Raw genomic sequence first — 13,348 nt, 5'->3', positions numbered from 1 at the left:
GTGAAATTCACGAAATACAGCAGTAGCAAAGCAGTGGTAGTGGAGATCAAAGTTTGGCATGTGAAGCATTGTGTCATGATCTTACTAAATACTGCATCTCAGCTCTTCCAAACTGAAACCTTCTTCATGGATGAGTGGAGGGCTACCATAGCATATACCCCCACAGTGGTATAGAGAAACATTTGTTATACATAATGATATGAAATTTAAATTAATTTTTTAAAAAGTTGCTACCATCGAGATTCAAGCCATTGACTTCACGATTACCAAATTTTTGTGCCATGTACTCGAGCACCAGCAACAGTGTTATTAATGTGGATATGTTTTGCAGGAACAAGGGTGAGGAATCTTCTAATTTTCAAATGCAAATATTTTTTAGGTTTTGTGGGAATTGATGTTTGGGCACTGAGCTTAAAATTCTGTATGTCTTAAGAAAATTGAAGAAAAGAGCTAGTCCATTAAGGTCACCTTGTTAGTAATACTAGTAAAATCAATTTTGGTACATAAAAATTAATGCTTTTTCCAATGATTCACTGAAGAACTCCATTGGTACACACGTCATACTGTACTGGTGCTTCCCAGCTTCTGTATAGCCAAAAATGTAAACATTAAAAAATACAGAATAAAAGCTAACTTGTCATACACACATGAAAAATTGTATGTTTACAGCAACATTGTCAGTTCAAATGCTTGATATATTACAGGTTTTTTACATCTTAGTTTCATTGCCATATTTTAATAAGCATGATATTTGTACATAACAATGTTGTTGTTGTTGATTTGGTCATTGTCATCGTCATTCTTGCTGTTTAGTCTGTTTGTAAACTGAAGAGTAAGCAGCATTTGTAATAGGGGAAATGGACTTTCTTGAAACAACTGTTAAACCACCATTCAAGAACACTGAGAATCATTTTATTGATTGGCGACTCCATGGAGTGCTGTCTAATAATGTAAAACAGTGTGCAGTGATGTATAAATATCTTCTTAATGTTGTTCATTGGGTTAGTCATATTAGCTACTAATTGTCTATAGTGTTAATCCAGATAGTGAAAAATAAATACTCCCCTGTCATGTCCTCATACTGCATCACACTGATTAGATGTGCTGTGAAATGGTCAGTACTGGCCAGCATAAGCTTGTGAAATAGCCTACAGTTGCTCATTGTGCCGTGTCTGGGTAGAGAGAGTAGGGAATTGCCTGTTTGGCCTTCAGTGTGCCACAGGTTTTACAGTCTTGAGCCCAATGACTGATTGGAAGCATTCTTGTACTATTCTGTTTTCTGCAAGCCTCTTCCTTTTTGCTTAATTACTGCAGATTACATAATGTGTTTGACCCTGTTCACTATATTCAAGACTTGTTCTCCACACACACACACACACACACACACACACACACACACACAGACAGATAGATAGACACACACATACATACTTCTCTCCATTACTGTATTCACTATTCCTTGATGTCTCAGGATATATCTAACCAACCTATTCCTTTTTTGGTCACAGTTATAACATAAAGCTCTCTTCTCCCCTTTCAGTTCAGTGTCTCTTCATTTGTTATGTGATCTACCCACTGAATCTTCATCATTATTCTGTAACATCACATTTCAGAAGCTTCTCTTCTCTCCTTGTATGTACTCTTTATTATCCATTTTTCACTTCCATGTAAAGTTTTGCTACAAACAAATATTTTCAGAAAGATGTACTAAGCTTTCCTTACTATTGAGAGTCTGCATTTCATATCCTTTATGTTTCAGCTGTTGTCAATTATTTTGCCATCCAGAAATGAAAACTCATCAATTTCTTTGAGCATTTAATTTCCTAATCTAATTTTCACAACATTATCTGGCTCAGTTCACACTACATCACCCTTCTTTTACATTTGATTACGTTCATCTTATAACCTCTTTTTAAAGGCACTAACCATTCCTTTCAACTGACATGCCATGTCCTTCTCCATCTCTGAAAGAATTACAATGTCACTGGCAAAACATACCTTTTTTGGATTTATTATTAGTTTCCTTTATCGTTTTCTCAATGCACCAAATGAATAAAAGGAGGATAGGTTACAGCCCAGTCTCCCCCTCCTTTCAACTAGTGCCCTTTGTTACTCAATGCTTATATGAGTCTGGTTTCTGTATTAATTCTAGACAACCTATCACTACCTGTGTTTTGTTACTGATGCTTTTAGAATTCCAAAGAATAGATTCCAGTCAACATTGTCAAAACCTTTTTTCCATGTTTACAAATGCTTTTACTTTGTGTATCTCAGCTTTAACTATGTCTATTAAAATTGCAATGCAAGAAAGGATAGTGAATAACAAAATTTTACTTATTTTGTGTGTTAAGTTCAGTAGGTAATTTGGGGATAAACAGGACGTGGAATTCAGAACCCAGAACTGCCACCTCTGACAGCATCAGCAACTCTAACTCTACCGGGCATAAAATTCAACTTAGCTTGGATAATACACATTTGTATTTTATCCCATACTGCAAAACTTTATGCCAGAATTCACCATTTGTGGCTGGCAAGTGGTGGTGGTCGTGGTCGTGGTGGTGTACACAATAGATTCAGTCAATTACATTACATTTTACATAAGATTCATTTCTAATACAGGCTCTCTGGTTATTTGTTGATAGCGCACCATCAGTGGCTGCACAGAATAACACATCCAGTGACAATGTCCATTTGCCACTCATGCCCATGTAAGGTGCAACGCCTGTGTATATTCTTGGCTCTGTGTAAACAGAAACACAGTGACTGTTTTGCTCCACTCTAGTTCAGTTAACTTAAAATAATAGTTTTTCTCTCTACATTTATGTGAATATCTTCCATTTCTCAAAGAGCCTAAGAATGTACCACAGAATTTCCTAACAAAATATCACGTTACATTACACCACCTGTGGTGCTCCGATGTTATTGCACTGTCCATGTAGGTACTTCTTGTGCAAAGAGCTCATTTCTCAACCCAAGTTACATTTCTCTGCCTTGCACAAGGTGCAGCATGATCTCGAACAGCATTCAAATGTGACTTCTGAGTGAGAAACTGACTGTGTAATATTTTCTTCTACACGGAATGTAGATGGTGTTATTCCTACATACTTCATGTGTTCGTGCTGAAATGCTATTCATTCATATATCGAAGCCAGTATTACATTTCATGCCTGTTTGACAGTTGTTGCATGCTGCTTTTGTGATACTGTGGTTTTAATGGCCAGCAGTTTATGATTCCAAACACACACACACACACACACACACACACACACACACACACACACAAAGAACAACAACAGAATTTAAATTAAAAAAAAAAAACAGTTGAAAGCAAAACCTGTGAAAGTTTACAACACTTACAGAAACAAATGACACTATATACATGGAAAATGGCAGTTAAATAGTTGTATATTGAAAACAGAGACCAGAAGGAAAAGTGCAAACTTTCAACCAGTTTGCCACCTGAGAGAAATCTATTTGGCTTAAAAATAATTAACTAAATATTTATCTGTAAGTACTTTACCAGTTATTATCAAAAGCCATAACAAACTGTTTTAAATCTATAACATGTATGTGCAAATGAAAAAAATCATGTAATATTTCAGGGCACCCACTGAAGGTGCCTTGTAACTAAGGTGAAACAGATCTGGGTGCATAAGAGAAATAAAAAGAAAACTTAATGTGCAGCATGCAAGAGGCATTTTTTCTTTTGAACGGCCTAATTTATATACAGCTGCTGCAAAAATGGCCAGCACAAGAAACTTGTTATAATAATAAGGGTCTCAATATTGCTGCCCTACTGTTATCAATAAATTGTAGCGATAAAAGTGTTGTGATAATAGTAGCAGCATATTTTATGCACATTGGATGTAATAATCTTACACATAGTGGTAATTATAACAAATGGAAAGTATATACAATGATCCTACAGCCATTTGCATATTGTGTCTGTAATTTTTTTCCACATTTCATTCATGAAAGATCTTTTTTTTTTCAGGTTGTATCATTGTTTTGGGGCGTAACATTATGTTCCGATACAACGATCCAGCAGAAGCAGCTAAGTTACGGAAGGAAGGAAGTCGTTCTCATCTCAGCTTATCATGTCTGTCTTTGCTAAGCCGTTCAACTACAGAGCTTGCTTGGTCAACTGAGAATCTCAGTGCATCCACGTAAGCAATGTTTATACAATGTCAATTTTCATATTTGTCTAAATAAGCCTCTCTGTTTGAAGTGCCATTGTTCTGTTCATCGATACGGAACTTCATGCAATACTTATTCAGTTTTCATTGACTTACATTTATGGCTAGGAATGGTATTACCCATTTTCTAATTGTGAGATATTAATCTGGTTTAATATCTTGTATGTGATACATGTCTCACAGACAAAAATTAATGCAACATGTGATTCTCAAAAGGGCACAGGTCTTATTATGGATATTCTTCCATCATCTACGGCACAGCTTATTGGATACAATCATGAAGAAAGAGACACCAGTAGAGATGTTCCTTTGATTTCCATGTCTGTCGCATGTTAATTTGTTCCTTACATCTTCCTGTGAGACCATATGTGAAAACAAGTTTTTGCTTCTGTATTGTTTCTTCTGCCTCCGTGCTGCCTCATATTTTTTTTTAAAAAATTGGTTATGTAATAGTGTGTGTGAGTGATTTTTTTTTTTGTGCTTTCGGAAATGTCAAATATTAACAAGTTTTGGTATATAATTTGGAAAGCTGTATTTGGGCTTGGGTGGCTGTATTTCAAGTCAGCGGTAATCTGTAATTTCTTGCATAATTCCAGGTGTTTTTATTTAGTTGTTGTCTATTGTCACAGCTGTCTTAAGAGTGATTATCATTTTCTGTAGTTATATATGCCGTGCACAACTTCCATAAGTCACTTGCATAATTATTATAGAATGATATTCACAATACATGACTGCAGGAGGCAGTAGCAGAATGAGTCCATGATCCATTACTAGAATTCTTTCTACACTGTCGCCAGTACACTGTATGACAATATTGTACCACGTGCATGCGAAGTGTCTCCAGAGTGCTGAGCCTCACATGTTTTGCCTTGTGGGGATGTAAGGTTGGCAGCTTGTTTCAAGTCTTGCCTGCACATGTTCCTTGTACCTGCACTGGTAGGGTGACAGTTGCAGCTGTTAGTTGTGTTATTGTCTAGTTCTTGTGGAAGCTAAGTGTAGTGAGAATGCTTAAATGCTTACTGCTGCAGAGAGAACATTTGTAATGGAAGAGGTTCTCCATGCAGGAGCATGTGAGGTGGCAATTTAGATTGCGTTTTCCTCTTTGAGGTGTCCACATCATAAACCTGTATGTGATTTAATTCACATATTCCAGACAAAAGGTTCAATTCATGATGCATCACAAACTGGTAGGCCCACAATTTTAACAGAATTGAAGCTTGACAACGTTTCAGACAACATGTTGCAGAGTCCAACAAAGTGAGTGAGGAGATTACAGCAAGAGGCTAAAGTCTCTCATATGACAGCAAATATGGCCATTACCAAAGAACTTGGGATATATCCGTATAAAATCATTGTATAGACCATGTGAAACAAATAGCATAATTTGAATGGTTTCAGCAATTTGTTAGGTCTTTAAACCCTGCACTCATTGGGATCTGTCTTCACTCCACTATTCCTGTCGGGGTGCAACTAAAGACAATATGTGAACTGAAGACAGTGATAACTGATTATCTGCAATTGATTACATGTGAAACAAGGTAAATGTGTTTGCAAATAAATGTAAACATGTTAAACTATGCCTTCAAGAAAGAGCAAGACATTTCCAGAACGTACTATGATGTTGGTGAGTACAGTGTATTTAATTGTAATTAATATAACTAATTAATTTCATTGTTTTAATTGTAATAATGTTGAATCCTATCTCCCAACATAACTGTAGCCACTAGCAGTGAATCCCAGCACCTAGCTTATACAGCGATATGGATGTGTGTCCAACCTTACACACCCAGCAAGGCGAGACATGCACAGCTTCCCACACCACAGATGCACAGTACTTCTCTGTCATAACTGATATTTGCAACAGTTCTTGTTAGCATTGTATTTTCCAATTTACATTAAAAATATTTTACTTGTATGGTCCTTTAAGTAATAATGTTTTTTTTTTTTTTTTTTGTTATCATGGTTTTAGGGAAGATGGAGAACGGGTTGAGGAACTTGAAATGCAGAGAGTTACCCTTCAAAAAGAAAAAGAAGCATTTAAGGTAATCCTTGGCGTGCAGTAAATTTTTGTTGCTTTGACAGTAATTTAAATATTCTGATTGTACATGGTTTTGTTCTGATATTTTATGTAGTCTATATTGCTGAGTATTGAACACATTGGCATTTCTTGATAATGATACAGCATGTCTCTGGATGTAAACTCCATTTTAAAATACTGTTGTCACTGGTATAAGTCAATATGTTACATCCTTGAGACACTGGCATTAGTGGACTGGTAGCACGTATTGTACTGGAACATTATAAACACTGTTTCAATTATGGTAAATAGCAATTCCAGTATGCCTGAACACTGCTCTCATCATGGCTGTCCCCCTCCTGTTTTTTCCAGTTTCATCAGCACAAAATAAGTACTGTAATTAGGTACCATTATTGTAAGCCAAAATGATTTGCCAAAAAATTGGTACATTGCCAGTACATAAATTAATACATAGTGATAGCAATATATTTATAGAAATGAGACGTTTATGTACACAATACCAAGAACAGTGAAGTTTCTTTCTTGTCTCCAGTCTGAGTTCATAGAAATTAAGTTATCATTTATTTTGAAGTTTGCTACCTTCGCTACTCATGCTACAACCCATTCTTGTTTTTGCACTCCAATTTAGTATGGATTTATAATCCATGTGAATACAGTTAGTAAACAAAATAAAAATTATAATTAATGAAAAGCACCATTTGCAAATATTTTTTGTGAATTGTGTTTGTGGAAATAGTAAATTTATGCTAGAAGCTGAGGAAAGTACTGATACACCATTTTTTAGCAGATGATATGTAAAACAAATACACATTCCAATCTCTGAAACAAATATTATGACGAACATGCTGTTTTGTGGTATAATCATGTTATGAAGATAGGAAATGGCCCCGACATTTGTTATTGTTATTGTTAATTAATAGAATGGAAAAGGAGATGCATCAAATTGATGATAAGAGTAATCTGCACAGAACTGAGCATTAGATTAGGTGCAGATGTAACAAAAATTAGGTGCAGATGTAACAAAAATCAAATGACATGACACAGTGATAGAAGGATTGAAAGTGAGCAGTTATTGGGAAGATCACTGTCACTTCATCACTGACAGAAAAATTAAAGATTCAGAGAAAGTGATACATGAGGAGGGTGCCCAGCATCCCGGTAAACAGGGAAAACTCAGTGAACATTTTGTTCTGGAAAACTAATGAAATGTTCACATTTTACTTTAAAAAAAGCCTGAAAAGGCATGGTATCCAATTTTCTTTTTGGCAGAGGTATTTGTCTGCTTTCTGTTTGGCTGGATGCAGCGCAGCACTCACCATTCACTCTCAGCTCATTGCTGTGCAACCGACCACCCACTGGCAATGTTGTGGCATCACCAACCTAATTATGAAAACTGATCGTTATAGTTTTCAGACATTGTCATAGCTTCAGTTCATATGTACATTGATATTCAAAGTTGTACTAATTGTACTCCTCCTACCAGTGAAAGAAAAATGCATACATTGACGTGAAAAGTGAAGATCAGAAAGTGTGTTTTTTGTTACAAAAACCAACTTACAGGTGTTTATACTAACAGTTTTACAAGGATACATACAATTTAATATCTGCTATTGAGCTACAGCACATCTCTATTAATAACTGCTTCACTTTATTCTTTAACATATTTAAATTAGCTGTCTTATGATCAGGTAATAGATATATAAAAAAAAGTTTCCTTTTCCTTTGTATGTGGGCTACAGTCTGAATCCTTTTCGTTACTTGTAAATGTGAAAGTTTTCCCTTCTTTGTGCATTGTAGTTACGCACATTACTGTTCATTACATTATGTTCTGTATTTAGTTTCACGAACATGATTGCCAGCAGGATGTTCAAAGTTGATGGCAGATTGTGGTGAGCATACCATCCTTACTAACTTCTTTTGTAGTCTAAATGGCCTGTCTCTATAGCCTACTGGTGCCCCATCCCCCATGTCAGTACTACACTGCAGATGTATCAATCCGAAATCTCTTTGCCTTGACATATTTTAGTCCAGAAAGGCTGAAGCCCATTTCAGTAAATACATATTTATACTTACTCTCTTACAAATATGATCTAGATTTAATTTCCATTACAAATTGTTTATTTGTATAACTAAGTGCCAGTAATAGTAGTAGTAGTAGTAGTAGTAGTAGTAGTAAATGAGTTTTGTTATTTGGGCAGTAAAGTTACTGATAATGGCTGAAGGAGAGAGAATATAAAATGCAGACTAGCAATGGCAAGAAAAGCATTTTTGGAGAAGAGAAATCTGTTAACATCGAATGTAGATTTAAGTGTTTTGAAAAGTTATTTGTCTTGAGTGTAGCCATGTATGGAAGTGAAACATGTGCAATAAACAGTTTAGAGAAAAGGAGAATAGAAGCTTTTGAAATGTGGTGCTATAGAAGAATGCTGAAGATTGGATGGGTTGATCACTTAACTGATGAGGAAGTACTGAATAGAATTGAGGAGACTAGAGATTTGTGGCACAACATCAGCAAAAGAAGGGACCAGTTCATAGGACACATTCTGAGACATCAATTTAGTGTTTGATGGAAGCAGGGGGGAGGGGGGGGGGGGGTAAAAATTGTAGGGGGGGGCCCAAGAGATGAATACAGTAAGAATATTCAGAAAGATGTAGGTTAAAGTAGTTGTTCAGAGATAAAGAGGCTTGTGCAGGATAGAGTAGTGTGGAGAGCTGCATCACACTGGGCTTCACACTGAAGACGACAATAACAAGTGCTAGTAGATACTTACATGTAGTAACATTTATAATTGGGTAGTGAAACAAGAAATTGGTTGTTGATGTCTTCTCTACATTTACAAGTAGCTTATTTGCAGTAAGGCTAGTTTACAGAATCTTATAACTGATTTTAGTCCTGTTGACAGCAGTTCCAAACTTGTATGTTACTGTTTCTTTTTTTCTTTTTTCAAATTGTATTCGAATTCTATTTTCAAATCTCTGTATAAAAAAATGTAAATTTTTACTGATGATGTAAATAAAATAGAAAGAAACTTCCACATGGGAAAAATATATTAAAAACAAAGATTCCAAGACTTACCAAGCGGGAAAGCGCCGGCAGACAGGCACATGAACAAAACACACACACAGAATTACGAGCTTTCGCAACTGGCACACACAGAATTACGAGCTTTCGCAACTGGCAGTTCCCTCTACTCATGGCATAGGCAATGTGTAATCATGTAAAGTGTACATCTATGTACAGTGTGTAGTCCTCTCTCCATACCCAGTTCCTTTGTCACATAAAACATGTAGATTAGTTAATTAATTATATTGCAGAATCATCCACCTTCTGCCACCAATACTCAGCCTTCAATCAATCTTGGCCATATGCACAGGACGCAAGACTAAACAGTATGCAGAAGTCCAACCAGTACCAAGGCGCACAATGTCTGCGTGTCTCCATGAGAACCACATAGTATACACAACTGTGGCAAAACAGGATCACCCTCACTATTAGAGTATGAACGCTGGTTCACTCAAGATTAATTGCAGTTTTTTTTTCCCTCATACTTCAACTCACACAGTTTGTACTAAAGACATGTTACTCTGGTCATAACTTCTCGCAGTCACATATCCATATCGTAGCATATAAGTCACTTCACAAGTGTAAATTTGTGGTTAGTGTAGTTGCCTATGTCATAAGACATGACGTCTACTCCCCATTTAATTAACCCATACTGAGCTGACCACGCAACAAAACCAAAGTTTCATAGCTTTGTGCATAAGCATTTTGATATCTGCAGTTTCAATGTATATCTTCAGTAAGTGATTAATTCCAGATTTCTAATCTCATTTAGAGTGTACAGTTTTATCATATATAGACCGCTTTCACAGTTATTTCATAGATCTCAGAATTAAATGTTGACAGAATTACCTAAGTGTTTGTGTATTACAGACACAACATTGTCAGTGGCAAGGTAAATTTCGAATGAGATGTCTCAGTGGTATAGAACAAATGTCACACCTCCGGATTTTTGACTAAGTAATAACGCAAGGCATAAAGAAATTTAAATATTACATTCACGAATAAAAGTTTACTACTGAAAAATCTCATCTACTGTTATTTCTCTCCAGTCCTATCATTGTGTTTTTATGTTAGGTATCAGTAAATCAAAATGTACATTTCTAAAGGGTATGGATCCTATTAAATCCATATATACTTGAGGTAATAGTAGATAAGCCTCACAACAGGCAATGATACAAATTATTATACTTAAGTACTCATATTTTGTGAGTTATGCCTCAACAAGAAAAACAATGTATAGCATATATAAGTGTTCTAAAACTGTAGTTCAGGTAAGTTTCTCACAGAAATGATAATTGTTTCACTGGTTCAAGAGTAAATGCCTGTCCAGGTATCTTCTTATGTGCACATGTTTTCAAACAAGATAAGACTAGTGATCTGTCTTGAAGCAACATGGCCCAATACTGCGTTAAAAGTCCATAGTTATTGGACAAGACAAAGTTATGCAATAAAAATGATAATACAAAAGTTAAAACTCCATAAGCATAAACAAGAATAGAAACATGAAAACTTCTCCCCCCAACACAAATACTTAGCATAAGAGTGTGTTGGTTAGTTACTCATAAAGTCTGGTTCATAAAGGATCTTCAGTAACAAAATGTTACAAACAGTTCACACTGTGTATAATAAATATCAATAACAAAGATATTAAGCATAATGTCTAAATGAATAAGCTCTTTTGAGCACAACATAGCCATATTCAAACAGATGAAGTATGGCCTCATCAACTTACACTAACACACTGATACTAAGATTAAAAATCTATATTTTCAAATCACATGAGTATAAAGAAACATTTAAGTTTTGCACTCATCGTGCAAGGCAAGAGCATAAGATATTCGTTGTAATAACCATAAATATATACAAAGCAAAATGCAAGATTAAACAGCAAAGATACAGATCAAGACAGAGTCCCAAGTTTTCAAAATTGTGACACTGTAAACTTAGCTTGGACTTTTATAATGCTTCAACTCCGTGATGTTACGTAGACCAAAAAGTTTTCTAGATTCAGGATAGATCAACCTATAGGCATTTGGATGTGGGTTCTCAGATATCACAAATGGTCCTATATAAATATCAAAGAATTTCTTAAGTTCCCCACACAATGATTTTGACTTTTCTACTGTTTTCACTAGGACTAAATCTCCCAATTAAACTCTCACATTTTCCCCCTCTTATCATGTCTACTTTTCCTAATTTCCCCTTGCTTTTTCATGTTGTTCCTTACAATCTCCTCTCTTTCTTCTTTTGACAAGCTGTTACATGCTGGAAACTCAATCAATTCACTAATAAGATTTGGTGGCTTTTTATCATAAAGTATCTCATGTGGAGATTTTCCTGTTGAACTGTGCTATAAGCTATTCATCACATCTTCAAGTTTGCTAATGTAATGTATCCAAGTGTTGTGGTCAGTATGACAGTAAGTCCTAAATAATCTCCCAATTTCACGCATGTATCTTTCGGCTGGGTTGCTGGATGGGTGATAAGCTGAAATAAGTATGTGGTTGATCTCCTGTCTATATACAAATGTTTCCCAATTTTTGGATGTAAACTGTGATCCGTTGTCACTAAGAATTGCCTTGGGTACACCTACACATTTAAAATAGTCACGGGTAAAACATGAAATAATGTTTTTGCTAGTAGCATTCCTCAATGGGTACAACTTAATAAATTTGGAAAATAAGTCCACCACTACAAAAACATACATAAACCCTCCTCTAGTGGTTGGCAGTCACCCATACAAGTCAATTGCTACAACATCAAGCTGCTGTTTCGGAAGTATATTTTGCATCTGACCTCTACTCGTTTGATTGGTTACCTTGACTCTCTGACACAAGTCACAAGTGGACAAGATTTTCCTCACAGTCCTTGCCATATTGTAAAAGTAAATGTTTTCTTGAATCTTATGTATACATTTTGCTGCCCCACAATGACCATAACTTTCATGGGTATATTTTACAAGTAATTTGACAAATTCATATGGCCAACATAACTTCCATACCTCACTATCTTCCTCCATCCTCCGAAATAATATTCCCCTATGAACTTTGTAATACTGCCCTACCTTTTCTTTTCCCTTCTTTCCAATATAACTTTTCATCAGTTTCCACTCTTCATCATGATTCTGAAACCGTCTAATGTCACTGCAGATTTTCACGACATCTTTCTCCTCATTTATCCCTTTAAAATACATAATTTTAAATTCATTCCCTCCTTCATCACCATTGTCACCAATAGATTCTCCCAAAGGATGCCTTGAAAGAGCATCTGCGATGCAATTTTCGTCACCTTTAATATATTTGATGGTGTAGTTAAACTGCAGAAGAAAAAGTGCTCATCTCGTGATTCTACTATGGTGTAATTTACATTCTTGTAAGTAGGATAGTGCTTTATGATCTGGAAAGACTATCACCTCGTGACCCAATAAATAATTCTTAAATTTGGAGAAAGCCCAATGAACGGCTAATAGTTCCTTTTCTGTAATGGTGTACTGTCTCTCGTGTTTCTGCAATGTCCTGCTGGCAAAAGCAATAGATCTATGTTCTTCCACCCCATTCTGACTTCTCACTTGGAAAAGGTGTGCCCCTAAACCATAGTTACTACTGTCAGTCATAATACAGAAAGGCAACCCAAAATCTGGCCTACATAAGATTTTACTATTTACCAACTGGTGTTTAATCTCTTCAAAAGCAATCTGACAATCTTTATTCCAATCCCATATAGTATTCTTTTTAAGCAAATTCCCTAAACAAGGTGCATTAAGAGCCTGAGTAGCACAATACTTCCTATAGAATCCACACAGTCCGAGAAATGACTTTAGCTGTTTCTTATTCCTAGGTGGTGGAAACTTTGCAATTGCTTCAATTTTCTCATCATCTGGCATAATTCCATTGTCAGATATAATGTGCCCCAAAAATTTTAATTGTTTCACTGCAAATTTACATTTCGATAACTTCAGTGACATTCCTCCTTTTCTAAACTCCTCATAAATTTCCTTAAGTAACCCTATGTGTTCTTCCCAACTTTTACTGGATACCAAAATATCATCTA

At 35.7% G+C, this 13,348-nt stretch overlaps 1 protein-coding gene across 2 annotated transcripts in view; it reads left to right on the top strand.

Annotated features, from left to right (window-relative positions):
* LOC126335375 (kinesin-like protein Klp98A) overlaps positions 1-13,348 on the top strand; it is a 386,747-nt gene that overhangs the window by 276,035 nt on the left and 97,364 nt on the right. For both annotated transcript variants that reach the window (XM_049998589.1, XM_049998598.1), the window contains exons 11-12: positions 3,995-4,166; positions 6,166-6,238. In XM_049998589.1, coding sequence (XP_049854546.1) covers positions 3,995-4,166; positions 6,166-6,238 — 245 coding nt within the window. The remainder of the gene's footprint in view (positions 1-3,994; positions 4,167-6,165; positions 6,239-13,348) is intronic.

Source organism: Schistocerca gregaria, chromosome 1 (assembly GCF_023897955.1).
Source record: "Schistocerca gregaria isolate iqSchGreg1 chromosome 1, iqSchGreg1.2, whole genome shotgun sequence".
In the NCBI taxonomy this organism is placed as follows: Eukaryota; Metazoa; Arthropoda; class Insecta; order Orthoptera; family Acrididae; genus Schistocerca; species Schistocerca gregaria.
Note: the sequence above shows the minus strand (reverse complement) of the source record. Positions and strands in the feature narration are given on the sequence as shown.